Source organism: Typopeltis vanoorti, chromosome 18 (assembly GCF_054136105.1).
Source record: "Typopeltis vanoorti isolate ZY-2024b chromosome 18, IOZ_Tvanoo_1.0, whole genome shotgun sequence".
NCBI classification, from domain to species: Eukaryota; Metazoa; Arthropoda; class Arachnida; order Uropygi; family Thelyphonidae; genus Typopeltis; species Typopeltis vanoorti.
This window is the reverse complement of record NC_143566.1, coordinates 27784049-27810016: the sequence shown is the minus strand read 5'-3', so window position 1 is coordinate 27810016 and position 25968 is coordinate 27784049. Positions and strand designations below refer to the sequence as shown.

General features: G+C 35.4%; 1 protein-coding gene across 3 annotated transcripts in view; it reads right to left on the bottom strand.

The window, feature by feature from the left end:
* The window catches only part of Nfs1 (Nfs1 cysteine desulfurase), a 161081-nt gene that overhangs the window by 25158 nt on the left and 109955 nt on the right, over positions 1–25968 (bottom strand). For all 3 annotated transcript variants that reach the window (XM_090408057.1, XM_090408058.1, XM_090408059.1), the window contains exons 10-11: positions 13657–13762; positions 6106–6187 (exon numbers count right to left, since the gene is read on the bottom strand). In XM_090408057.1, the coding sequence (XP_090264183.1) occupies positions 6106–6187; positions 13657–13762 (188 nt within the window). The remainder of the gene's footprint in view (positions 1–6105; positions 6188–13656; positions 13763–25968) is intronic.

Sequence of the window (25968 nt, the reverse complement as noted above, 5' to 3'; positions counted from 1 at the left end):
GCCAATAGGAAAGCTCTTCAAAATGCTACAGTTATAAGGTGTAAATGGGACATAATATTGAGCAATACAAAGTCTCCACTTAATCTGAGAGTCAATAGTTAGAATTGAAGGAATTGATGGTTTGAAGTAAAATCAGATGTGCAACAAGGGTGCACATTATATCCACTGTTATTCATGTCATGTTACAAATGCTGTGTTAAGTGTAAACATGTTAATCAAATATAATAAGCAATGAAAAATCTTGACTAAGTCATTTAAAAATACTTTTGTTTTTATCATTCTTTACTGTCAATATAACAATAAAGGATAATAAAATGTTTGAAACTACTGAAAGTTTATTTAAGACTGCATAATATGTATTAAACACTGCATAATTATACATACAAGTGAGTGTATTTAAAAGAAAATTATTTTCTTGAGAAATTAATTAAGCAAGGTAATTTGCAGCGACTTTTGTTCACATTTGCGTGTATATCTCACAGTAACAGCTCATTGTTTTGTCCACATTCTGGCAGACTTGTATATTGTGATCAATATTATGATTAATATCCATAAGATGTTGTTTTAAAGTTTCAACAGTCTGAAACTGCCTTATATAAAAATGTTTAAGCATATGTTGATCATACTTCAGAATTCTCATATCTGTTGGTGCCAGTAGTTACATAAATGTTTTATTTCCAATCCACTTTTCAGAACTATAAGTAAAAAGCAATTTGAACACAATTTTGTATACTACTAGTTTAGCATTTTGACTAATTTTTTTCTAATTCCATATACATTTATTCAACTAGCTCATTAGCATACCATCTTTACTACTTTTTATTATTTATTTCGATATTTAAATTGATATCTTCATTAAAATTGGACATAAGTAGCTGAAATGTTTCACTTTTCTATAGGTTCTGCACTGAGAGTTCATGTCATACTTCCATTTATATTCACAAGTTTATCTTTTTATTGTGTATCAAATTTGTTGCAGCAATTATTTAATTTAGTTAATGAATTCTGAAGATTTTTTATTATTACATCACACCTACAGGGAGTCCAAAGATTCATCGAGTGAGGGCATCTATTCTACAACTCTTTGTCTCACCACTCCACCAACCTTCATCATCTAACACCAACGCCATCTACCGCCGACTACCACCACTAGTACTTTCACAGACAATTACAAACATCCATGTACACGGCGAGATTCGAACCCACAGCCTTTTGGCTGGAGAGTGGATACGCTAACCACTCGGCCAACCAGGCCGGCAAAAAATTTCCTCTAGTCCGCGACTACATTTGAACCACTAAGTCCTTTCTTCATGCAGTCAAGCATCGTAGAGTGCAAATGCCACTGCTACACAGGCTCTCTAATTTATATTGGATTTATTTAGAAATATAACATGATTTGCATAAACTAAAGAGTTGAGTTTATGTTTCTGATATCAGATTTAATGCTTTCATAATGAGACTCACATAGATGATGAATAACAACGAGAAAAAATATACTGTTGCTGTCTTACCTGATTTTACATCTTCCTGCACATCCTCCAGTTCTCACCACTGACTTCGAAATTAAGTACAGTTCATATTTTGCTCTGTATAATGTACCATTTATACCATAAATCACTCATTTAGCCTGAACACAGCTTGTTCTCTCAAAAGGCTCCTTAGCCTCTTCTTAAGAATGCTTATCTGGAACACTCAGTAGGGATATTCCTCTGTAATTCTTAGATTCAGATTTTCCTTTTTACATATGGGTGTTATGAAAGCTTTACTTAAAACACATGGAATTCGCCCTTCTGCATTAAACAATAACTACTATAAAACTTTCACCTCAATATTCAAGAAATTTTGATAAATACTTCATTTCTAATGGCTTTTTCCCCTCTGCACTAATAAGCACTCCTGATTACATTTCTCTTGAATATTCTTACTATTGACCAGCCTGATTTAATATTTTTTAAGTAATTACCTCAAAATATTCTTCTTAGTTTCTGTCACGTTTATCATCTCTGATTCCATTTATTGTACTCTTTCATTCATTTTTGAGCTTCTTTCATTAGCCTCTAAATATTCTCTTTATTCTCTAAAAGTGCATGCCAGTTTACTTCCCAGGAACTTTTGAGATATCTTCCTCTTTAATATCTTAGTCAATGGCTCTAAAGTTTTGATTTCCCTTGCACACAATATCATCACACGATATTCCTGGATAAATCAACATTTTCTTCAGATTTTGCACTATGTTCTCTAAGGTACTAGATTTCAAAAATATGTGTATATTTGATATAATTCACCTTTAAAAGCTGCTTAACTCTGATTCATTTTAAAAATTTCTTACACATTTTTCTTTTCGATGTGATACTTCTCTTTATCCTGTTTGAAACTAAATGGCAAACGTTTCCTACTTCAAATTCTTTTGTATGCTCCTGTGTCATTATACACCATCATCATCAAATTCCTGATATATACCCTCGGGGGATGTACAGGATATGATAGTACTACATGAAAACTTTACATCATTACTAACTTCCTATTTATAAATTTTCCTCCAAATCAGTCTGCTAAATGTCAAGACTTCAATATTATCAGGTCTTATATTTCTGTCTTCTAAGGCACTTTTTTACTGTATCAATCCACCTATATCTTATTCTTCTTCTAGGTCTATTCCTGCCAACCAGGCAAAGAACACTTGTTCATTGCTAATCTTTCCACTCCCACTCTGCTTAAGTGACCATACCACCTGAGATTAGCTCTGCTAATGTATTCCTGGATGCTGACAATATCAAGTTCTTTCCAAATATCTTCGTTTTAATATCATATTGATGCCATCTGTTCATGCCCCTAATCTTTCTCAGGACTCTCATATCTGCGATCTCTAGTCTTTGGTCAAGTGTTTTACTTCTAACCCAGCTCTCAGATCCATAAGTTAAAATGGTTTAAACACTGTCTTGTACACAGCTAATTTCTCTCTTATTCCATATAAATTTATTCAATTGACTTCCTACCATACCAGTTTTGTTGATTCTGTTGTCTATTTACATATTTAACTTACCATCTTCACTAAAAATTGTGCCTAAGTAGATGAAATGTTTTACTTGTTTTATAAGTTCTCCATTCACAATGCAGTTGATATTTTCAATGTTTCTGCCTATTTTCATTGTCTTTGTCTTTTTAATGCTGACCTTCATATGATATCTATTACAACAGTTATTCGATTTAGTCAGGGAATCTTGAAGACTTGTAGCGGACTTATTTAGAAGTATAACATCATCTGCAAAAATTAACACCTCCAATTTTGATATCAGGTTTAATACCACTTTCCTTCATAACGTGATCCATACAGATAATGAATAAGAGAGGAGATAATGTACATCCTTATCTGATGATTTAACCAGATTTAACATTAAACCATCTTCCTGTACTTCCTTCAATCCTAACTGCTGACTTACAACTTAAATAGAGACTAACTATTGCTTGATATAATGCCCCATTAACACTACATAACTGTAGCATTTGGAATAGCTACTTTCTTGACACCTTGTCGTATGCCTTTTCCAGATCTACAAAACTTAAATACAGATCTTTGTTATATTCCTGTGATTCTCAACTATCTGTCGTAAAGTGAAAATCTGATCCTGACAGCCTCTATTTGGTCTGAATCCAGCTTGTTCTTCACCAAGCTTCTCTTCCACAATCCTTTTCAACCATTTCTCAAGTATACTTGCATATATCTTACCAGGAACACTCAGTAATGAAATGCCTCTGTAATTCTCACATTCAGTTTTATTTCCCTTTTTTTTTATATATGGGTACTATGAGAGCTCTACTGTAATCATCTGGAATTCGTCCATCTGTCCAGGCCTTCTGTACTATGCAGTGCAGCTACTGTACGACTTTTATATCTTCATACTTGAGAATTTCTAGTCGAATATCATCTATTCCTGCTGCCTTTCCACATTTTAGGCTTTTGATGGCTTTTTCTACTTCAAGTATGGATATGTATTCCTGACTGCATGTCTAGTCAGTGTTTTTTACCAATGTGCTGTCATCACTGATTGTTTCATTTAGCAATTTTTTGAAGTAATTACTCCATACTTCAAGGATATCTTTTTTCTCCAGTTTTCATATCACCTTTACCATCTCTAATTCCTTTTACAGCACTCTTTCCTCCATTTCTGAGCTTCTTCCACAACTTCCAGAATATCTTGCCACCTTCTTGATATTTATTTTTTATGTTCTTAACAAAGTCCTCCCATGACTTTTGTTTAGCTAGTTTTACACAGTGTTTTGCTTTCTTACATTTGTCTCTGTATTCTCTAAGAACAAAAGCTGACTTATTTGCCAGGAACTTTTGATAAGCTTTTTCCTTCACTGCTTCTTTAACTTTCTGTGTCCACCATGGAGTTCTGATTTTTCTATCCTTGCAGACAACCTCACCACATGCCTCTATGGCTGAATCAATCAGTGTTTTCTTCAGGGCTTGCTACTGAATCTCCAAGGTTTGGTTCCAAACTCTTCCATTTTTTCTTGAATAATATTTGTGTATTTTAGTCTACAGTTCACATCTGAGAGCTGCTCAACTTTTATTCGCTTTAAAACTTTCTTACATGTTATTCTTTTCAACATGAAATTCAATTTTATCTTGCTCAAGACTAAATAGTGATCACTTCCAATTTCAAATCATCTATACACTCTGGTGTCCTGTACCAGGAAGAAAACATCACTATCAACAACAACATAGTCAATGAGACTTTTCTTATTCCTTGCCTCTTCTCTCCGTGTGAATTTGTGCACATTTTTATGTTGGAAATATTGTTAGTAATAACCAGTCCATGTCCTGAGCAGAAATCCAACAGGTATTTGCCATTAATATTAGCTTTGCTCTTTTCTCCAAATTTTCCCAAAATATTTTTGTATGTCTGACAATCATTTCCTACTCTGCTATTTAGATCCCCAACAAGGACCAACTTTTCCTTTTTCATTGTGTCAGATGCTTTCTCTAAAGCCTCAAAACATTCCTCCACTTCTACCTTAGTAGAACCTTCTGTGGAACCATAGGCACAAATAAGTCTCATTGTTCAGTTCCCCATTTTCATATTTGCCCACATCACTCTACTTGAGACTGCCTGTCATTCAAGAAGATTAGCCTTGTATTTAGTGTTGAATACTATGGCTACTCCTTCTTTTCCTTGATTGTCATTGCCTGAATATAACATTTTGTATTTATTGCTCAGAATGGTCATGAACCATTCTGGAGATAATATTAATAATAATATAATCAACAGGATTATTTTATTTTTTGCATGTTCTCATAATGTGAATTAATGCACTTCTTTACGATGGAACATAGTAATGACTAACTAGTCCATCTCATGAACAGCATTCCAACAAGATTTCTGTTCAGGACACAGACTGTAAACAGAAAACCAAATGGACAGTAAGCCTCATGGATAGTGAATGGACATAACTGAAGAAAAATTCAACTTGACAGTAAGAGACTTATATGTTTGACATGGGTGCAAATAAGTCTCACTTTCCAGTTTATCACTTAAATCTGTCATGTCCCCCCCCCCCTCTCTATGTGTGATATTCTTTTCCTCTTTGCTAGGAAAATAATCAGCCACACTCTCATGACTTGAAAAATCTCTTCTTGTTCCCTACTAGAACCTCCTTCCATAAAAGAATGGCTAACTTTAATTGTAAAGCTGTTAAAGCCTGTGGGCTAGATGGGATTCAAACTCATCCCCCTAAAAGTTAACATTGTATCATTCTCATCAATGTGCTACAGAAGCATGTCTAAAATTTTGGACAACCACCAAATTAGACTACAAGAAACTTAGACCTTGCCTATAACCAAAAACATGTCCTTATCATAATATACCATTTAATGAAATTATTACAATAGTTTTATAAACCCAACAAACATTGCTACTAATGCACTATATAACACAAAATTCATAAGTATTCATATGGTTGCAAATTTGAATCTCAACTGCTATAAACCAATTTTTTCATAAATGACTATAACAACAATCCAAAAAATAGTGATATTATACATATATATAATCATTGTTCTACATATAAGAAAGGATAGAAGAATATAATATTTCTCACCTTCCAGATGAAAGCGCTACATCCTTTAAAGCCATGAGAAGGCTCTCACCTTCTACACTATCAAATGAGAGATTCACACAACCTTGAAAAAAAAAAAAAAAAAAAAAAAAATCAGATATTTATATTTAGTAAAAATATTATTTATAATAATTCTTTTATCTATCATTCAGTTAACTGGCTAGGCTAGGAATGTAAATTCTTCTTCAGTTATGTTATAGCAACTGTGTAATAGTTCAGACATCCCATAACACTTTATGTCTCATTGCCGAGACATCTTGTGGATCAGCTGAAGACAGTACATGTGATGACAAAGCTGAGGCCTCATTTCTTTGGCATTCAATATCTCTGATGTGTTCTTCAATGCATTGCTTGGGAATCCTTAGAAATGGCAATGGATCAAAAACACCTGAATATACTGACTTGTCGTAACCAAAGCTAGCCAAACACATGTACACGTAAACATACAACATACTCAACATTGCAATGCATAATTACAAATTTTTTTAAAATCATCAGATTCTTGTATAGCTACATAGTGGTTATTACTTTATTATTCTTTTACTATTCTTCTACAATTTTTGTTTTTACACCTGAAGAAGTCCTATAATTAGAATGAAATATGTTTTTTGAATCTTATTCAGTGTTCTGCTTTATAAACTCTTATTGACATGCATGCATGCATGCATGCATGCACGCACACACACACACACACACATTTATCTCATATACAAGAGATCAAAGAACCTATAAACACATCCATGCCATATGTGGAGTGCAGGTGAGGATTGAGAAAGAACTTTATTGACATTTTCTTGAAGAGTTGCAAGTTGTAGTTGTTTTGGGAATGCTTCATTATGAAGGCTCTTCCAGAGGACAGAGCAACAGAAAGTAGAAGAATGATGGTTGCCAGTTCAATGGAGCAGTTGCCATGGAATCACCTGAAGAATAGATATAGTGCTGAAGTATTGCATCTGTGAGAAGACAGACAATGAAGTAAGTCGGTACAGTAGGGATCATGCATGAGCCAAATTTCTCTCCTCTGAACAACGCTGAGAATTTTTAGGGAAGTTTTCAGTGCACCAACCCAAATATGTGAGCAGTATTCTAAGGATGGACAGATTTGTATAGCTAATAGCTGGGTGGAACTTAGGAAGAACAAAATGTAAATATATCAAAGTTCTTGTTGAGCCATCTATAGGCAAGGTTGTCAAGTCAAACCTGCCTGTCTGCAGTGTGACCTGTTTCCACAAAAGAGGCTCTGGCACTTGCAGTGAGCATTCCCACTGCAAAAGGATATCTTCCTAGTCAGAAGAAACACCAACTAGACCACTAGATGGTAGACGACTTTCATACTCCAGTGAAACACCACCATCCTGCTTAATGAGGGCCTGAAGTGCTGAAAGCTATGATTGGCCTACAGAGTAGGAATTCAGGCCTTTCCTCCCATTCTCCATGTAGTGCAAGTGTGGTCAAACATTACTGAACCAGTAAGTAACAAGTCAGGAGGCTTCCTGGTCAACTGGCTCATAATCCCACTGCCATATACTCTGTCAAGCCGTGCTTGGTGAGGGAATCCAAGTGGTGGTATGTGGGAGGCATCAAGGCCAAAGAATAGCAAGGAGATGGGTTGCTCCCTATATGGGTGTCATGTTCATTAGTCTATCTCCCCCCCCCCCCCCGCATGTCTCTACTCTTTACTTTTATCTAATAATAAACCAAAAAATAATAAACCAAAGCAACACTGCAAACAAGATAAATTTCCCTCAACAACCAGGTCTCCAAACAAATCAAACCAAACACAATATTCCAAACTTACTAGGATCCTACCAAAAAATAAAAAAAAAAACTTTCCACATTTATTTTACAAACATCTACGGGAGGCACTGTCAAGGCACTTAACAGAAACCCAAATTGCATCTACATCAACCACAGTTCACCTCCAATGCCCAAATTATACTCTTTATGATTCATTTCACCACTCCTTCTTCTGTAAAGGGGAAGAGCATTTGATAACATTTAGAAGTGGCAGCAATAGTTCACAGATTGACTATATTTTGACTAGAAGAAAACATCTTATGGCAGTAACAAATTATAAAGTAATCCCAACAGATCAAGTAGCACAACAACACTGGCACTGTGTGCAGATTTTGAAATTAAGTCGAAGATAAGAACCTTTGGAAGCCATAGGAGGAAGAAAATTAAGTGGTTTCGCTTAAAAGAAGACAGTGTGAGGAACCGTTTTAGGGAGAAAGTGTTAGAGAGGATTTCGGATGGATTAGAAAGTGTACAAGACTGGTGGAGACATAATTCAAAAGTAATTCTAAGCTGTGCAATTGAGGTGCTTGGTCAAACATCTGGAAAGATTAGAGAGCAGAAGGTGGGCTGGTGGTGGAATAATGATGTACAAGAAGCAGTGACAGCTAAGAGGAAGGCAAAGCAGAAGTGGGATGAGTCAAGAGTGGAAAAGGAAAGAAAAGAATACAGAGAGAAAAAGTGAGAAGCCAAGAGAGTTGTTGCACAGGCGAAAGCCATGGTATATCAAGACCTTTATGATCAAATAGAAACAAAGGAAGAACAGAGAAAGATTTATCAATTTGCAAAATGTAGAAATAAGGCATCAAAGGACATCGTACATGTGAGGCAGATCAAAGACTACTCTGGAGGAAGGGTATTAAGGAGGGATGTGGATATAAGAAACAGATGGAGAATATACTTTGAAGGGCTTTTGAATGAAGAAAACGCAAGGACTCACAGAGAAGATGGGGAGCCTTATGAGGGGATGGTGCAGAACATTAGTAGAGTGGAAGTGAAGGAAGCCATAAAGAGCATGAAGAATGGAAAATCAGTGGGCACTGACATGATCCCAGTGGAGGCATGGAAAGCACTAGGGGGAAGAAGGAAATGACCTGCTAATAAAAGTTTGTCAACAGGAAAATATACCTGAGGAATGGAGGGAAAGTACTCTTGTCCCCCATCTACAAGAGTAAAGGGGATGCACAAGACTGTAAGAATTACAGAGGAATAAAGTTGATATCACACACAATGAAAACCCTAGAGGGGGTTCTTGATGGAAGAATGAGGAAGGAGGTGGAGATTGCAAAAGAGCAATTTGGCTTCATGCCTGGTCGATTGATGACAGATGCTATCTTTGGGGTATGACAGATAATGGAAAAGTTTCGAGAGAAGCAACGGGAGCTACATCTGGTATTTATTGATCTGGAGAAAGCGTATGATAGAGTGCAAAGCAGTCTGGAGGTGCCTGAGGGAGAAGGTGGTACCGGAGAAATATATCAGGTTGGTGCAGGAGATGTACAGAAATGTGAAGACAAGAGTTCAAACCTGCCTGGGAGAGACAGAAAGTTTTCCAGTGACAGTTGGCTTGCATCAAGGGTCAGCATTAAGTCCGTTCCTGTTTGATATTGTGATGGAGGTGGTGACGGAGGAAGTGAGAGAAGACGCGCCTTGGACTATGTTGTATGCAGATGACATTGTGCTGTGTGCAGAATCAAGAGAAGAAGTGGCAGCGAAACTGGACAGTTGGAGGAAAGTACTGGAAGAGAGAGGTATGAGACTGAGCAGAAGTAAGACCGAGTATATGCGTTGCAAAGTGGATGGCAGCCAGAAGACAGATCTGGAGCTGGAAGGAAATGTGATCAGGAAGGTCAGTGACTTTAGATACTTAGGTTCAACAATGAAAGAGGATGGTGAGGCTGAGAAGGAAGTGGGATGCAGGATACAAGCAGGATGGAGGAACTGGAGAGAGCGAGAGATGGCTGGAGTGCTATGTGATAAGAGGGTGCCGATCAAACTAAAAGGCAAAATCTACAGGACAGTGGTGAGACCAGCTATGATGTATGCTTTGGAAACTGTGGCCCTGAGGAAAAATAACATCAGCAGGATGGAGGTAGCGGAGATGAGAATGCTTAGGTGGATGTGCGGTGTGACCAGAAAGGATCATCTGGGAAATGACTATATAAGGGGAATGGTGAAAGTTACGAACTTGGGAGCAAAGATACAGGAGGTAAGGTTGAGATGGTTTGGTCATGTGATGAGGAGGGAGGAAGAGTATGTGGGAAGAAAGGTCATGCAGATGGATGTGCAGGGGAAGAGGAAGTGCGGACGGCCAAAGAAGAGATGGAGGGAGATGGTGGAGGAGGACTTGAGGATGAAGAACTTGAATGTGGCTACAGCCCAAGACAGGAAGTTGTGGAGGAGACTCACCACAAACAGCGACTCTACTTAAGTGGGAAAAGCTGCAGAAGAAGAAGAAGATGATTAATTTTGCCACAAAGGTGGCAGCTTTTGCTTTTGGCCTCCTCTGGCTAAGGTTTCCTTTTCCCACTTAGTAACATTCATCTGCTGCATTTACTAGTCTCCAAACTCTTGGAAAACCACAAACACCTCTCTTCACCTTCCATGAAACTTGACCATCTACAATCCAGCTATCCAAACAATGGAGCCATTTCTCTACATGACTCGAATGTCCACAACTCCAACTAGTTCCAATTCTCCAACACTACCAATCAAGCTGGACATGATGCAGAAGTTTTTGCTCTAAGCAGTGATCTAATGCAAATTGTGCAGCTACCTACCTAAATTCTAGATAATCGCCTCCACTTTCCCAGTGCCCTTGATCTTCTTTTAACTAGTTCTCCTCCCATACACACTGTAGAAGTTACCTCTCTTCTTGGCAACTTAGACCACAATCTTGTTCAAGTTTCCAGTCTCACAGAATGCCCCTTCTCTGACTACACCCAATCTCATGTCCTCTGGCACTACAAAGGTACAAAGTGGAACTACTACTCTTTTTTCCCATGGCATGACTATTGTTTCCATTCTTCTGACCCATACATCTGCACTAAGCACGTCACAGAAATTATCGAGTGGCATGAAGGCATTCATCCCTCATTCGATTCAAAATTTCTGTCCACTTTCCAAGTTCTAGTTCAACAGAGGATGTATGATAACAGTCAAAGAAACAAAAAAAAATGTAGCTTAGAGCAGGTGGCTTGCATCGAACCCTATGTGCAAGCAAGCAATAAATGTATATCAACTATCAGCAAATCCAAATCCAACTTCATCAAGGCCAATAGAAGAAAACTCATCTCTTGTCCAACAGTCGTGCCAAACAGATAAGTTAGGTGTTGACGGTTATTCAAATGCTCTTTTTAGTGTTGTTAATACCATTAAAAAATAAGTCATGAATAGCGTGCCTTCTGGTGACACTATTCATATACAAACCCTAAATCTACACAAAAGCCATTGAACACAACTTATACTCACCTGTGCTCTTACCTCTCATTCATCCAGATGGCACCACTGTTACAGGCACCCAAAGAAAAAGCTGACCTCCTAGCATCACTTTTTTCCCTCTAACTCCTGCATAGACGATGAAAGCAAATCACCTCCTTCCATACCAGCTGGAATGGTATCATATGCCTCTTGTAGTCTTTCAGCAGAAATCAATAAGAATATTAGACAACACTACAAAGTCGTTTGGTCCTGAGGGCATCTCTCCTACTATACTCAAATGTGGTGCTCCAGAGCTAACACCTGTCCTCTACTGTCTTTTTGATCTTCTATACTCAGCTGGCACCTATCCCATCTCATGGAAAATAACATCAACCAATTTCAAAAAAAGGGAGACCAAAGCCTATCATCCAACTACCATCATCTCAATCCTCTCCAAAATAATGGAGAACATTATCAATGGTCAACTTCTTCACTACCTAGAAGCTCAACACTTAATCAGTGACCATCAGTATGGATTCCACCATCCAGATCCATGGCTAATATCTTAGCCTACATAACTCACCACTGGACACATCCCATGGAAAAGTTCAGAGAAACATGTGCTGTAATCCTTGACATTTCCAAGGCTTCCTTGGAAATTTGGCATCAAGGCCTGCTTTGCAAACTGCCTTCCTTTGATCTACCTGCCACTCTCTGTAACTGGATAACCAGATTCCTCTCTGGTCATTCACTGCTGTCATGGTGGATGGCACCCTCTCTTTGAAGTTTGCCACCCCAACTAGCGTGGCTCAGGACTCCATTCTCTCATCTGTTCTCTTTCTCTTATACATAAATAACCTAATCTCAGTCACTACAAATCCTATCCATAGCTTTGCTGACGATAGCATTCTTCATTCATTCTACTCCCTTGACAAACCATGTAGTTACCAGCCTTACATGAAGATCATCTGCAACCAGGGCCTTAAACACTTATCTCCATATCATCCCTCAGTAAAACAATGATAACCTAATGACCTCAATGCTGCCAGAATGCAGTCCTGCCTTTTCTCTTGCAGAAGGGATCCAGCTCACCTTACTTCAGTAATACACACATCACCAGACAATCTTTACTTGGAACTATCTCTCCTTGGACTGACATTTACCTCCAACCTCTCTTGGCACAGACACATCACATCAATAGCTTCCTCAAGCTTCTAAAAAACCAGACATTCTTTTTTACCCAAGAAGCTATTTTACACCTACCCAGCTACTAACCCTATACAAATCCTAAATCTACCCATTCTTGGAATACTGCTAACACATTTGGGGTGGTGCACATAAAAGCCTCCTTAAAAATTCTTAAAGCTGTTCAGAGGAAAGCAAGTTGGCTCATAGGATTTTCCTTCCCTCACAAGTTCAAGTCAACCTCTTATCTCACAGATGCAGTATTTCAGCTGTCTCTCTCCTCTACAAGCACTTCCATGATTACTGCTCCAGTGAATTGGCAAACAACCTTTCTCCACCTTCACTTGTGTTAGGCTTGTTTTAACAAGAGCAGCAGCCTATCCAACATCTCAAATGCAAACTCATCAAAGCTGCTTTACCTCTTTCTAATTCCATCTACCTCTATCCTCTGGAACAGCCTTCCCCATGATGTTTTCCAACAATTTCAACTTATAACTCTTAAGAAGAATGTCAATAGGTTTCTTCTTTCTCAACCTACTCTTGCAACACTTGCACTGATGTGCTATAGGTTCTTGTACCTCTAGTGTGGGATTACAAAAAAAAAATAAACAAATGAAAAATTCTGAAAAGAAGAAAGTCTTTTCTTTTTGGTAATAATTATCTTTCCTCTACAAACTCTCCCAATTATGGATGAGCATATTGACATACTCTCCAGTTATGTAACTTTAATCCATAACTGTCGAATGACTTATTTATTTTTACAACAAATAATATCAGTGTAAGTGAGCCAAAACAAAGATTTTTCTTATTATACTATGAAGTAATAAGGTAATTCACCAAATGTAAGGTGAAACAGACTTTCATGCTTCAGTTGACAGTCTGTTGCACCTAACATTTGGAGAAGCAGTGAACCTGGCAACTTTTAGTAAGACTTTGTCATGTTGTCAAGTAAACAAGGCTAAAGAGCACTAAATGTGATTTAATCAATTTACTACATTGGACATCCTTAACCTAATAATTACTATTAGTGACCTCAGAATGCCATTAATAATGTTTGCAAACTTTCAGTTTTACGTAATCAATAGAATGCTCATTATAGAACAATATCTTTCTCAATAGAATGCTTATATTTACCTGGATAAGATGAAGTTTTTTCTCCATTTTGAATTACCCTAGGAAGAGCTGACATGATTTTCTCTACCAACATATTAGCCAAATTTTCAATTCGCTCATGATCATACTAAAAAATATAAAGAAGCTTAATTTGTTATGCCAGTGCTATTTACAAAAAATATATCAACTACTTTAAAAAAAAAAAGAAGTTAAAGAATTTTTTTGAGTCATTAGAGAAGGCGGCTAACAAAAAAAAAATGGCCTTTGTTAGATATCTAAACAAAAGAGTAGGCAATGAATATCAAACAGAGAGATATGTTTTGAAAAAAATTGCACAAAAGGGCAAATGTAATAATAATAATAATAATGAAAGTGCTTTCAAGATTTCTATTCAACCATATTCCAACATAAAAATTAGCACAAATTCACATAGAGATTTTCTAACATGAACTGGAAACTCAAATATAAAATATTATTATAAAATATTATTCAAACCACATAAAAGAATTTGAAATCACCAATCAAACATTGGAAGTTCAGTGGCAAACTGTGAAGAAAACACTGCTTAAGCTAGATAGGAATGTGGTGAAGGATAGAAAAATCAGAACTTCATGGTGGACTCAGGAAGTTAAAGAGGTAGTCATGAAAAAAAAAGAAAGCATATTGAAAGTTCCTAGCATGTGGTATAAGAAAATACACAGAAAAATTTAAGAAAATAAACAATGTGTTAAAGCAGCTAAACAAAAGTGGGAAGACTGGTAAAAATATAGGAGATAAATATCAAAAAGGCAAAATCTTTTGATGGCTATTGAAAAGAGTAGAAATAGAGGAAAACATACCATAAAAGGAATCAGAGATAATAAAAGTCACGTGCAAAATGATGACAACAATATTTTAGATGTTTGGAATAATTTGTGTGTGTGTGTGTGTGTGTGTGTATGGAGTAATTTTTTTATCTCACACTCATGAAAGGCTATCTATCTATAGGACATCACTGCTGTTTTTAATTTTTTTGTTTATATTTTATTTATTTTTTATATATTTCTTACATACTCCAGAAACTTTAGCAACGAAACTTGGAACTTTTTCAAGCCACTTCAGACCTCCAATAAACAGGGCAATGAAATGCATCTTCCACTTAAAGACAATCAGTAAACATCCATACCCACAGTGAAATTTAAACTCACAGCCTATTGGCTGGAGAGCAAGTATATTAGCCACTCAGTGAACCAGGCCAGCATTTGAAATGACTATGAAAGAATACTAAATGAAACAGTCAGTTTTGATAATGCCCTTTAGTTAGAAAGAGTCTGGTTCAAATTCTAGAACATAAAGAACCTTTATGAGGAATTTTTCAACTGAAGGTGAGTCAGGTGGTCTCATGAGGAGATGGTAGAGAATTAAATAAGTTTTAAAGCCAAGTTATATGTCATGACAGATCACTGAGCCTAACATGGAAAGGAAAAATGAGGATGGAAAGGAATGCAATCAGGAGTATGTATCAATACTCAAGGTAGAAAATGCCATTTGAAACCTGAAATGTAGAAGGGCTGTTGGAGTAAGTGATATCTGATTAGCTTCCTTTTTAAAGAAATCCTTAAAAATCTGGGAACTGAAAAAACTTAATGATATACTTGGTCATATAGATAAAAATTCAACTGTATCTATAAAATCAGGAAGAGATATGAAATTTCTATAAAAAAGAAGTAAGAGAGGGAAATACCATTTCACCTAAATTATTTAGGTGAAATAACTTGCTAATGACATTGTTATTTAAGAAACTCTGCAGAAGAACTTTTGAATGAATTGAATGCAGTAAGTAAAAAAGAAAAGATTAAATATAAACAATGATAAAAAAAAGTAATGTATAATAAATACATCACCAGAAAGCCAGTACAAATGGAACACCAGGAAATAGATAAACCATATATGTCGGCGTATAGGACGACCAGTGTATAAGACAACCCCCCCCCCCATTTCCTCTTTCTTGTATTAACGAAACATTAGGTATTGTTGTTATAACCATTATTTTTATATCTATGCATACTCATTATTTTTTTGCATAGCATAGATTTAGTATTTACGCAAATTAACCTAATTAAAAGTGTTTAGCCCCAATTTTAATTAATTTTGCATTTTTTTAAATTTTAGGATTATTAAAATTGTTATCATTTAAAATCATGGAACCAGCAACAAAACAAAGAAAGTATGAAGCTAGATTTAAAATAAGGGTAACTGAAAGGCAAAGCAAACTAATAACTGTGCTGCTGCAAGAAAGTTTGACATAACCGAGAAGATGGTAAGAGAATGGAGGAAGAAAGAAGATATTTTAAAAAATTGCCAAAGAAAAAATGTGCAATGAGAATGGGGATCATTCGATGGCTGCAACTGGAAAATCACATTGCAGAATGAGTATTCGAACAAGGCAGAATGGTTATCTTGTTACAAGAAATATGATTAGAGCATATGCACTAAAATGGTCACAACTGAATCCAGATTAAAGTATAGAATTTCAAGCTACTTCAGGATGGTGTAATCGTTTTATGAATAGACAAAATCTGATAATACAACAAAAAACGAAAATTGCTCAAAAACTTCCAGCAGATCTTGACCACAAATTTACCAGCTTTCATGAATTTATTATTCATGTTGAGACAAGAACATAAATTTCTATTGTCAAATATTGGAAATATGGATGAAACTCCTATGAGCTTTGATATGATAAGCAATAAAACAGCGGAGTCTAAAGGTAGTAAGAGTGTTCTAGTTCAAAGTACAAGCCATGAAAAAACAAGGCTTACAGTTGTGTTGTCATGTTTGGCTGATGGAACCAAGTTAAAACCAATGATCATCTTCAAACGTAAAACTAAACCTAAGATAAAATTTCCTTCAGGTATTCTTGTACATTTTCATGAAAAAGGATGGATGGACGAAAATGGTGTGAAATTATGGATAAACAATGTGTGGAACATGCGACCAGGTGGTATAATGAAGATACGCAGTTTATTAGTATGGGATATATTTCGTAGTCATTTAACTGAGAATACTAAACATCTTCTAGAAAAAATAACAAAAATTGCTGTTATATCAGGTGATTTAACTTCTATATTGCAACCACTAGATTTCTGCTTGAAAAAACCATTTAAAGATCACATGCGAGAAGAGTGGAATAATTGGATGTTGACTGGTAAAAAATCATTTACAAACAGTGGATCTATGTGCGCTGCATCATTTGATATATTGTGCAATTTTGTGATCAAAGCATGGAATAAAATCATTCAAAAAGTGTGGTATCTCTACATGTCATGAATTGACATGTAGAGATACCACATGAATGGTACAGAAGATGATCTGTTGCGAGACACTGATGATGATGAAAACGAAATCAATTCACCGGATTCGAACTGGGATCCATATGACAATCATTCAAACAATGAATCTGAAGAACTATTTTCAACACATGATGAAGAAAATTAACATGAAAATTGAGGTTAATAATTATTATTTGTTTTTTAAGACTTACATCTATTGTAATATTTTAAATAAATTTATGTAACAAAAAATTTATCTGATTTGTTTATAAACACTGCCTATTGTCTTATATAATGATGCATTGTAACTACCTAAATGTTCATCCAAGAAATTAACTTCTCTTTTTATACTTGCTGTATAAGACAACCCATGATTTCGAGGGATTTTTTGTAGTATTTGAGAGTCGTCTTATACGGCGACATATACGGTAATAGCCTCCTATGCTTTCCAAGTGCAAAATATTGCAGTAAAGGGAGGCTGTTAAGAAGAAATTATACACAGGAGAAACACAGAAGAAATAATATATATATCTTAATTGGATAGCCATTGAAAACACAGTGAAGCACCAAAGGAAATATCCCAATTCGCTTTTAAAGAAAAATATTCAACAGCTGTATACTTCTGGTCATGACATGCAACACTCCAAAATGGACAAAGTTGATATCAGAATCGTATCCTAGAGATGGAAAGAGCTACAGGAGGACCAAAGAGACAGTGGGAGGCTAAGGTTAAAAAGATGGCTGGAACTCAGTGGCACAAAAAAAGTACAAGATAGAACTGAATCGAGGAGTTTGGCAGAATTAAGGAAGCTAAGGAAAACTGTGGAAGAGAAATCTGAAGAACAAGCTGGGTTTGGGCCACATGTTGCAGGATCATCATCAAATTTTTGACATGTATCCTCAATGGATATATACAGGATATGATAGCACTACATGAAAGACTTACATCATTACTAACTTCCTATCTACAATTTTCCTCCAAATCAATGTTACCTGTCAAGACTCCAACATTATCAGATCTTATATTTCTGTCTTCTAAGGCACTTTTTACTGTATCATCCATATCTTGGTCTTCCTCTGGGTCTTTTTCCTGCCAATCTTGCAGAGAACACTTGTTTTTGTTAATCTTTCCTCTCCTATTCTGTTTAAGTGACTATACCACCTGAGATTAGTAACACATTCCTGGATGCTAACAATGTCAAGTTCTTTCCTAACAACCTCATTTTTAATGTGATAATGACACTGATGCCATCTGTCACACCCGTAATCTTTCTCAGGACTCTCATATCTGAGGTCTCTAGTCTTTGGTCAAAATTGGTTTGAACACTATCTTGTATACAGCTAATTTAGTGTTTTGACTAATGAAAAAACATAGAAAACGTATAAAGTAATAAAATACATGAATTTATTCATGTATTTTATTACTTTATAGGTTTTGTTTCTTTAGAAATTAAAGAAAAGATAAAAATACAAACAATAGATTTAGAAAAATGGGTGACCTGTTTCCAAAATCTCTAGACAGATGAGAACAATGAAATAAAAGTTTATAAAACAAAGAACGACCTAACAAAAAATATCACAATGTTAGAACTGAAAAATACAGTAAAGAAGATGAAAAATAGGAAAACAGGCGAAGACTATATAAAAATAGAACTGTACAAAATGCATGTGAAAAATTTAAAAAAGAGTTCTGAAAATTTTTAATATGGTCTGGATGTCTGGATAAACTCCTAACTCTTGGAAAAAAGTACTTGTTATCCCAATCTATAAAGAAGGTAATAAAGATGATTACAATAACTATAGTGGAATTAGACTACTACATACAGGATATAAAATATATGTAGGAATATTAAAAGAGAAGCTAAACAGTATTGTAGAGGACAAACTCCTAAAAGAACAAAACGGTTTCCGAAAAAACCGATCCTGCATAGATCCAATTTTTACTCTGAAGTTATTAATAGAAAAAAGAGAAGAGAATTTCAAAAAGAAACACACGTGGCCTTTATTGATAATGAAAAAGCCTTTGACAAAATTAATATAGAAAAACTGTTTAAAATATTAACCGATTTAAATATACCAAACCAACTTTTACAATCCATTCAAGAAATATATACAGGAAATAAAATAGCAGTTAAATTAGAACACATCTCACAATGGAAAGATATATCAAGAGAAATATGACAATGATGTACCCTCTCACCTCTGCTCTTCAATATATATATATATATATATATATATACATAAAATTATAACAATCTGGAAACAGTATAACCCATCTGGTATACAAATAGTCCCACAAATGAAGATAGATAGTACTATTTGCAGTTGATCAAATAGTATTAGCTACATCAGAAGATGATTTACAAAGATCATTAAAATCATTAAATGGTATTTCAAAACAATATACGAGGGTGGTCTGAAAATTTCTCGGCCTAACAATGAAAAACAAATTTATAATTTCAAAATTATTTTTATTTTTCAACATAATCTCCCTTAAGACTAATACATTTATTCCAGCGATGCTCCGGCACCATTAACCCATCACTGTAGTGGTTCTCAGTAAGATCTACAAAATACCCTTCTACAGCTGCAATCAATCACCTCTTGATTCGAAGAAAAAGCGAGGAAGAGTTTTAGTTTTGGGAAGAGATAGAAGTCAGAAGATTTTCATGCGAGGGAGCCAAATCTGGAGAATAGGCTGGATGTTCCAACAATTCATAGTGCAGATCCCTTAATTTTCCCATTGCCAAAACACCTTTGTAGACAGGTGCATTGTCCTGATGAAAGATGACTTTTTTCTCCTGCAAATCTCACCAAATTTTTTTTTCGTCTAGTCTGGTTAAAAGATCAGAATATCCCCCAGTTACTGTTTTACCCTTTTCAAGATAATTAATAAACAAAATGCGTTTACCATCCCAAAACACCGATGCCACGACCTTTCCTGCTGATGGAATTGACTTTGTCTTCTTTGGCACTGAACAACTGGCTTCTGACCACTGTTTTCACTGCTGTTTGGATTCTGGTGTGTAATGGTGAATCCAAGTCTCATCCATAGTAGTAAATCTATACACAAATCATTTTTATTCTTGTTAAAACACTCCAAGCACTGTTCAGAGATTTTCATGTGAGTGGACTTTTGATCTACTGTGAGCAAGAGCAGCAGCCATCTTACGTAAAGCTTTTTCATATGCAATTCTTCATTCAAAATATATCCTACATGTTCTTTTAAATGCCTATAGTCTCAGCAATTTCACACACTTTGACTCGCTGGTCATCCAATACCATATCGTGCACTTGATCAATGATTTCTGGTGTTGTTACACTTTTGGACATCCTTCGCGTGGATTATTTTCAAAGCTGGTATGGCCATGTTTAAGCTTGGCAGCCCATTTCTTAATTGTCGAAAACGAAGGATGCTTATGACAGATGTACCAACTTAGAAAAAAAAAATCTTGCCGATAGTGTTGCCATCTATGGTCAAGGCCGAGAACTTTTCAGACCACCCTCATAATATGACAAAGAAAAACAAAAATCATGGCATTCAAAGGATAAAACCGAATAAGAAGTAAAATAGTGATAGATAATAAAATATTAGAACAAGTAAATACTTTCAAATACTTGGGATGTGATTTATTATACAAAGAAGAAAAAGACATAGACACTAAAATATCAAATTTTGCCCAAGTAAATGGCATAATAAATAATACATTTAAGCCATCCCTAGTACAAAAACACACTAGAATCAGACTATATTATGTCTTGTCAAAACCAACTCTACTATACAGAAGCGAAACATGGACCGTAAAAAAGGAAAGATGAAAAACAAATTCAAACAGCAAAAATTAAATTTCTCAGAAAAACAGCTGGATATACCAAGTGGAACCATAAAACAAATGAAGAAATTTTACAATCCCTGAATATAAACATTCAGGGATTGTAAAATTACATTAGTATAAACAAAAATGGATAAAACGAGTTTAAACGTGGCCGTACCAGCCTTGAGGATGATTCACGTGAAGGACATCCAAAATGTGTAACAACACCAGAAATCATTGACAAACGCATGATATGTATTGGATAACCGGTGAGTCAAACTGCGTGAAATTGCTGAGACTATAGGCATTTCAAAAGAATGTGTAGGATATATTTTGCATGAAGAATTGCAAATGAAAAAGCTTTGTGCAAGATGGGTGCTGAGGTTGCTCACAGCAGATCAAAAACACACTCGCATGAAAATCTCTGAACAGTGCTTGAAGCATTTTAACAAGAATAAAACTGATTTTGTGCATGGATTTATTACTATGGATGAGACTTGGATTCACCATTACACACCAGAATCCAAACAGCAGTGAAAACAGTGGACAGAAGTCAGTTGTTCAGTGCCAAAGAAGACAAAATTGGTTCCATCAGCAGGAAAGGTCTTGGCATCAGTGTTTTGGGATGCTAAAGGCATTTTGTTTATTAATTATCTTGAAAAGGGTAAAACAATAACTGGGAAATATTCCGATCTTTTAACCAGACTAGATGAAAAAAATTATGGTGAGAAAAGACCCAGTTTGAAGGAGAAAAAAGTCATCTTTCATCAGGACAATGCACCTACCCGCAGAGTTGTTTTGGCAATGGGAAAATTAAGGAATCTGCACTATGAATTGTTGGAACATCCACCCTATTCCCCAGATTTGGCTCCCTCTGACTTCTATCTCTTCCCAAAACTAAAACTCTTCCTCGCTGGTCAGCGTTTTTCTTCGAATCAAGAGGTGATTGCAGCTGTTGAGGGGTATTTTGCAGATCTTACCGAGAACCCCTATAGGGAAGGGATAATGGCGCTGGAGCATCACTGGAATAAATGTATGTTGGAAAATAAAAATAATTTTGAAATTATAAATTTGTTTTTTCATTATTAGGCCGAGAATTTTTCAGACCACCCTCGTGTGTGTATATATATATATATATATATATATATATCACCTCTGGATGGGTGTCTAAGTGCACAGAAACATAATGAACAGTTTGCAGAATAAATATTCTTAAATATGATGCCCTTTTCCCCTATACCTATTCCAGTTTTGTAAATATTAATATTCCATCAACAGAATGTATTTAAGCAATAAAAAATATTTACAACTTTTTAAGACAAAACAGAAATTAGGAAACTCACCGATCAATAATATATTACTTTCATTGTAAAAGAATAAAAATATTATGAAAATCTAATTAAAATCTAAACAAATAATACATAAATACAAAAAAACTATATTTTGTGAAATTTATCTTGCACTGCATTTACTTTTCATATATCGGTATCGGTATCAATGCAATATTATTATTATTAAGAGAGACCTCCAGGAAGTCAGAGACTCATCGAGGGAGACCACATACTACATACACCAGCTATCATACTTATTCTTGAATTCATTCACACTGCTTGCACTCACAACATCCAATGGCAATCTATTCTAATCACGCACCAAACTCTGAGAGAAAAATCTAGCCCTCACACCCTTCTCGGCAACCTTCATTCTCAGCTTCCAAGGATGCACTCTCGTCCTTTCACCACCCTCCATAAATTGAAAAATTCCATCAATTGAAATCCTGTATGACCCTTTCAGAAGTTTGTAAGTATCAATCATTTCACCCCCTCTTTCTCCTGTTTGCTAGTGTCTGCAGTCTACAAATTCTCAATCTGTCTTCATAATCAGTATTCCACAATCCTGATATCATTTTTAACACTCTCCGTTGTACTCTCTCCAATATATCAGAATCACAACGGAAACCAGGAGACCAGATCTGCGCACAATAGTCCAAGTGAGGTCTTATCAAGGCCTTGAGGCAAAATAACATCCTTATCTTTACATGTGAACGATCGTTTCAGCATTGCAATTATCTTTTAAGTTGCATTTGAAATCTTTGCTACATGGCTGCTCAACTTCAACTTCTTATCTACTAACACTCCAAGATCCCTAGCTTCATCAGTTTCTTCTAGCCTAATCCAACCAATATAATACGACATTGGATATCTAATCATGCCGAAGTGAATGACTTTACATTTACTGACATTGAACTGACACCTGTTTTCCCATGCCCACAATTCCAGCCTATTCAAATCATTCTGTCAGCAGCATTCCTGATTACCCTACCTATCTTTGCATCATCAGCAAATAGCTGTATGTCGCTTGTCAAATCCATCCCAATATCATTAATGTACAGATTGAATAACAGTGGACCAAGCACTGATCCTTGTGGTACACCACTTGTTACCTTAAACCTTGCAGACTCAGGTCCCCCGTATACCACTTTTTGATATCTGTCAGTCAGACATCCTCTTATCCATGCTAATATTTTCTCCAATTTGTGCAGCAGTCTTCATGCTGTATTCTGTCAAAAGCCTTAGCAAAAATCAAAAGTATCATGGTGTATCCATTCCCCTTGTCTAGTTCAATAGTAACATTGTTATAGAATGTGAGCAAGTTGCTAAAACATGGCTTTCCCTTAGCAAACACATGTTGTTTATTGCAAAGTAGAGATTTACTGTCAACCCATTCCTGAATGGGAGCCCTAATCAATTTTTCCAAAATCTTCACCACCACTCCTGAGATACTAATTGGTCGACAGTTAGATATTCATCATTTTATTCATTATGAAGGAAAGTGGCATTAATTGGCACACCAATATTGGAGATGTAAATCTCAACTCTACTTTATGCAGATGATGCTACATTCATAAATAAATCCAGTACCAGCTTGCAGGATTCTATAACTAAATTGATGGCTGGTTTGAGAGTACACTGGAAGTTATTTATTTGTTTTGTTTAACTGCCACGAAAGGGACAGTAAATACAATATTTTTGCATTTATGCCACATTGGGTTCTAATTGCTAGTAATTCAGAACAACATAATTTGGATTACGTTTTCTTGGAAATCAATTTTTGGTATTAGTGACATTTTCGATTTCAGGGATATGTTTAGATAGTATTGCATGTAAGGATATTTTAGTAGTAGGATTTTTGTTGTTTCTGGTGTGTTTTGTTTGCGTTTTTTCTTTGTGGTAGAAAACAGATTAGTCAGGTAAGGGAATATTACAATCTTGATAATGATTAATTAAGTGAGACTTAATAGAATGAATGGTAGAACCAATATAATAGGTGATGCATCCTGACTGACAGTTAAAGTTATAAACTACATTATGACATAGTAGTATGTCAGCCTGAGTTAATGTGGTTCCATGTTTTAGTAAATTTTGTAGTTTGTTGTTAGTGGGTGAAACAATTCTGTTATTTTCATCATCATCATCAAATTCCTGCCATGTACCCTCAAGGGGTGTACAGGATATGAAAGTACTACATGAAAAAATTACATCATTACTAACTTCCTATCTACAATTTTCCTCCAAATCAGTCTGTTACTTGTCAAGACTCCAACATTATCAGATCCTATATTTCTATCGTCTAAGGCACTTTGTACCGTATCAATCCACCTATATCTTGGTCTTCCTCTGGGTCGTTTTCCTGCCAACCTGGCAGAGAACACTTGTTTGGCTAATCTTTCCTCTCCCATTCTATTTAAGTGACCATACCACCTGAGATTAGCTCTGCTAACGCATTCCTGGATGCTGACAATGTCAAGTTCTTTCCTAATATCCTCATTTTTAATATGATATTGCCATCGATGCCATCTGTTCACGCCTCTAATCTTTCTCAGGACTCTCATATCTGCGGTCTCTAGTCTTTGGTCAAGTGTTTTACTTCTGACCCAGCTCTCAGATCCATAAGTTAAAACTGGTTTGAACACTGTCTTGTATACAGCTAATTTAGTAGTATTTGTAAATAAAGCAGTAAATGAAAATGAGTATTTGTAGGTGTTAATGAATTGTGTTACAATTCATTTATGTTACAACAGATTTTTTGATATAGTAAGAATAATAGGAGGTGAAATGCAAATAAATTCCAATGTTTATGAGTTTGTGGTATACTTTATTACTGATGTGATAATCAAATCTAATGAGGGTCAAATTCAAGAAGCTTATGGTTTAATTTTCTTTGTATTCAATGGAGAATTTTAATCTGGGGCTGGAGGTATTGAAAGAACAAACTGACTGTTGTATGGCATCTGCATTACTGATAATATAGGACATCATCCACATATTTACCACAATAAGAGATACCAATCAGTAGAGAGGGAATAAGAATTTTGTTTCCATATTGGCAAAAAAAAGTAACCTTAGACATTGTCCACAGCCTGCTTGTAAATGACCAAACCTTATTGGAAAACACAAAATTATCTCCTACAGATATTCCTCTTTCTCTCTAATAAGACTAATAATTTCACAAATTACTTTAAATATGACCAATTTTACAAACAATTCTTGCAATACTTATTTTTTTATAGGTGATGCCATTCTACTTGTATGTAACCAAAATATTAAGTATTAGTACGGGACCAAGAAACTTTGCAAAATCCTGCTTTGAATAAAAAAAAAATACATTGAGCTTTTATATATTTCAGCAATTTTAATATGTTTTTGTCCTTAGTTAATCAATGAAAGTGAATATACACAAGCTAACCTATATGTGGCATAAGAAATCCTTATGTTATATACATCGGTTTGACCATCCTCTCTACCCCCTACATCATTGAGTTAGTTTCAGATTGTGGCTGCTATATTCATCTATATTTCCTCCCTGCCTCTTCTTATAAAAGTGTTATTAGAAAGTCATAGTGACGAAAATTTAGTAATTTGCAGAATTAATGCTGTTCACCAGACTGATTTATGTCTCTGGGTGTGAAGACTGATACTAGAATAAAAATGTTAATAAATGTTTCCTCCTTTCCTTCAATTCATGCACAGCATTGAAATACTTTAGGTTTTAAATTCAGCAATGTTCAGAACAGAAAATAATGCAGCATACATAATTGTGAATATTATAATGTAGTTTATATCTACTTCATTTGGGTGAGCAGTTCATATTACTAGAAATAATGGGAAAGAAAAACAAATAAATAAACCAAATTTTTTGATGTGCTA